This window comes from Morone saxatilis, unplaced genomic scaffold, assembly GCF_004916995.1.
Source record: "Morone saxatilis isolate NCDOM2014 unplaced genomic scaffold, NCSU_SB_2.0 Contig24, whole genome shotgun sequence".
Taxonomy (NCBI): domain Eukaryota; kingdom Metazoa; phylum Chordata; class Actinopteri; family Moronidae; genus Morone; species Morone saxatilis.
This window is the reverse complement of record NW_023339807.1, coordinates 16,956,552-16,960,611: the sequence shown is the minus strand read 5'-3', so window position 1 is coordinate 16,960,611 and position 4,060 is coordinate 16,956,552. Positions and strand designations below refer to the sequence as shown.

At 41.9% G+C, this 4,060-nt stretch overlaps 1 protein-coding gene and 2 non-coding genes across 3 annotated transcripts in view; all 3 read right to left on the bottom strand.

Annotated features, from left to right (window-relative positions):
- Positions 1 to 4,060, bottom strand: part of ncapd2 (non-SMC condensin I complex, subunit D2) — an 18,903-nt gene that overhangs the window by 13,335 nt on the left and 1,508 nt on the right. The window contains 8 exon segments of the mRNA XM_035672723.1: positions 83 to 170; positions 267 to 401; positions 486 to 683; positions 1,983 to 2,130; positions 2,271 to 2,394; positions 2,789 to 2,916; positions 3,257 to 3,402; positions 3,890 to 4,058. Of these exon segments, the coding sequence (XP_035528616.1) occupies positions 83 to 170; positions 267 to 401; positions 486 to 683; positions 1,983 to 2,130; positions 2,271 to 2,394; positions 2,789 to 2,916; positions 3,257 to 3,402; positions 3,890 to 4,058 (1,136 nt within the window).
- On the bottom strand, positions 953 to 1,252 carry LOC118336595. Its single transcript, XR_004797110.1, has one exon. It is a non-coding gene; the product is annotated as a small nucleolar RNA U85 (small nucleolar RNA).
- LOC118336600 lies at positions 3,504 to 3,825 on the bottom strand. Its single transcript, XR_004797114.1, has one exon. It is a non-coding gene; the product is annotated as a small nucleolar RNA U85 (small nucleolar RNA).

Sequence of the window (4,060 nt, the reverse complement as noted above, 5' to 3'; positions counted from 1 at the left end):
GTCTCATCATTGGGCAAAAGATGAAAAGTAAATAAATATAATAAAAATAATACTAATAATAATATATGAAGTTCATCCTCACCTGGTGCGTTCCCCTCCAGTTTATCTTTCATCTCTCGGAGTTTAGTGGTCTCTTTCTCCAGAGGTTTCTTCAGATCAGCACTGCTCAACTGAAAGTATTAAGAAAATATTCCAGTGAGCTTGTGAAATAAAATCGGGGGGAACCAATCAAAGAAGTAGATACCAATCGTGATGGTTTCGGTTACCTTGCAGCTGTAGGGGTTGTGTGCGATGAAGGCGGCCAACAGCTGGATGGCACTCTTCACCACATTTATGGATTTGTCCATCAGTCGTCCAACTGCGAGCTCCATCACCTCACTGTACCTACACAGAGGCAGAGCCTAAAACACACAACAGTTTTAATTACCAAGGGTGACTTTAAGCAAATTAATTTGAACATACAAAATAAGTAATTGAAAACATACTTTGCTGTTGACAATGCGTGTGTAGACCTGCAACACACGTGCCCTGACGTGGGAATGTGTGTCATGCAGATGCTCCTGCAGCGTGTCAAAGAAGCGATCGCGGTCCGCTTTACCAGACTCGTCCAGCCCGTCGCCACACAGGACCCGCACGAGCATCTCTCCCAGTACCTCACACACAGCAACCCGCATTGTGTTGCTCTGGGAAAGGAAGGAACATGTGGAATAAGTCTTCATCTTATCTTGCTTTTGTGTCAGTAAAATAATATTTTTGTTCTACAACAGTCTAATGAAATTTTATGTATTATAAGTAGATTGATCTATCTATAATACATAAAATTTCATGCATTTCATTTTCAAATCTTATGTATTGTGGCATTTCATGGCAAATCTGGCAAAAGTTGTACCTGTGCATTAGAACTACTTCAGTACAGACACCTTTTTGTGTGTCCAGATGAGTTTCTGAACTGTGCCCTCAGATTACCAAAGAAGCAACTCATTGCTGACTGAACAGCAAAGAGAGCTGGGTGAACTCCTTGCCTCGTTCTCTCACACACACACACACACACACACACTGTCAGCTGTATCCCAGGAATTACTCCACTATGACTGTAGAAGAATAATTTGGGTCGAGCCAAGTCACTGTAGGCAGGCCCTTACAGCAGAGCAGGAAGCCTCCCCTGCACTGCCAAGATTACCTGCCAGTCAAGGCAAGAAGAACCCAACTCTCATTCAGTGAGCTCGTATTCGCCTTGGTCTCATCATTGGGCAAAAGATGACTGAACTGGAAGAAAATTAAACTTTTCTTCCCGTTTCTTGAGCTGTTTGTATCACATTTGGATAAAGACACTCATCTTGTCCTACATTAGGAGTAACGCATTGTGCCACTATCATAGCAAAACTTGACATTACAACCTGAGAACCTTTTGACAAAAGAGCAGAAATTCATACTTCATCTGCTCTGCCACTTTTAGCTTAGCTTTAAGTAGCTTTTCGAGAGTCACACTTGGAAACCAACTTTTATTCAATGCTGTGAAAGTCCCTGCCATGTGAAAACATGGTGACTAGTGGTGTGTTACCCTGTGTACAATAAAAAGAAAAGAACTCTGCTTTCTCTGCTCCTCTTTTGTGTCATCTTTTTAATATGTATTGACATTACTGCACAAGCCAATCACAACCCAGGGTAATGACAGAGCCTTAACAGCAGTAAAGGAAATTTATGAACCTAAAAGCTCAGTCCTCCCTCAGATGGGCAAAACAGCTACACAGAAAGTCTTGAGGGGCACAAAGAGCAGTGATTTGTGGGGAATGGAAATCTCCCAACTCAATCAAACAGTGGGGGTGCACTCTCATAGGCACTTATTGCTCCGCATGAGAAGCCCTGTTGCTCACAGGCAAAAGGCCACCACAATGACGAATCATTATACTCGTTTTCCTATTCAGGAGCTGTAAATCAGCAGTTCAATGTTAGTAGGATGAACATGTTTACGTGCACAGTACCTCTCCTTCCAGGTGTGTGATGAGCACACTAATGTTGGGGATCACTAATTCAGGCACCAGGGAGCCTAGCTCTGAAACGAAGGAAGCAAAAGCTTTGACCCCTGACCCCTCTCTAGCAAGCTCCTCACTTGACTTCTGACCAATCTCCCTGAAGGAATAGAAAAACACAAAACATGAACTTCCATACAAACAGTCATTTGCAATCAAAATATCAGGTTTCTATACGCAGCGCTGTAAAGGAGACGACTTGTTGGAAACTTAATAGGCAAACAAATTATGCATACTGACCGTATTACTTCTCCTATGATAGCCCTGACTCCATATTCGGTGCTCCACACAGCCACTGCCTGAGCAAAGACGGATGACAACTGCTCGAAGTGTTGCAGCAACTGGATCACCTTCACACTTGCACCTATGAGAGTTTAGAGAGTATATACAGGAGAAAAATCTAAATGTTATTGCGACCCCAAATCAGCTATCTTGTTGCTGCCGTTTACATTCTCCCAGAAATTCAAAATCAAAATATGTACTATACAATTATTTCCTGGTTGTCAGCTTATACGAATATAGATATAAACAACTAGTATTGTTTTATCTAATGTTATTATAACCAAATATATTAATTAAAGTAAATTTAATTATATTTTGTTCTATGTTGTGTAGCATGAAAGGACTAAAAACTTTACTTTACTTAACTAATTTTATGGCAAAGCTAAATTTTCATGACCCTTTATATATGACGCTCTTGAAACTGACAGGTTTGATATAAATCTCCAACAGGTTCAGCATGTGACTGAGAGACTAACCCAGGAGGTGATTGTACTTCTTAATCAGCACCCCCAGTAAGTGGATTATACAATCTCTGGTGGGTTTGCTCTTGACATGGCTGATGGTTGGGTTCTCAAGTAGTTTGTAGCAGCAACAGGTCACGCAGCTAAGAGAGAAAAGAGACAATTAAAAGAATAATTTAAAGTTTGTTCGTGTTGTCTGCTGTACATCACTGCATATTGAACACTGTGGAAAATATTCACAATGGAAACTTTAAAGGAAGCAATGTAACAGTTCCAAGATCATCTAACCTCATTATGTTAGTTGTGACATTATTAATGAAAAGGCAAAGAACAACATCATATAAGTGCCAATTAAGACTACAATGTTATCAATGCTGGGCGGGGATCCGGACAACAAAGTGGGAAGTTACACCGCCTAACTGAATTAAGACAGCTAAGCCTGATACTTTACTTTTGCCCAGAACTTCACGGTCACTAAAGTACCTAATGAACTCCTCCTCCACCAGGGAGAGGTTCCAGAGGGAACGGATATCCAGCTGAAGGAGCTGGACGAGGGCCTGCAGCACCTTCTCTCTCTCGGAGTCCCACTGCAGCAGTCCTTCTCCACCAGCTTTGCCCTTTTTACCACCCTGTGCAAGTGATACAAAATCTGATTAACTCCTCAGTAAAGCTCCATAGAAACTGAAGTCAAATACTCAACTCAATGTAATTATAATTTACATACAATACATGCCCTCAGATTACCAAAGAGTACTTCATACCCGCCAAACCAATAATGAGACTGTAGCCTCTTGCCAGCTGATACATATACATTCATACTAAACACACACAAACATCCGCACATTGTTTGACATCTTCTATCTGTCCCGTCCCATTGCTCTCGGAGGGGGGCAGAGGTTACAGAAGGTGACATGTTAACTGTGGATGGGCCCTTACAGCAATGCAATATAACTCCACCACACTACCAAGATTACCCATCTAACAGCAGGCTCGAGACCACACTCTCTTGGTCTGTCTGGATCATCAAACTTGCCATAATCTCATCATTGGGCATTTACACAGAACAATTCATCAGCATATTCAAGTATTTCTTAGCATTTTCTCTCATAACCATACCTTCGCAGGTGCTGTGATAATACTCTGTCTGTACGAGTCACTCTCGAACGTCTCTGTGAGTTTGCAGAGAAGGTAGACGCTCATTTTAACTGCATTCAGTTTCTCCTTGCGTTCTGCAGCTGAGACGGAGGTGGAGAGAAGAAGTGCAGGCAGGGATGCAGCCAGGCCACT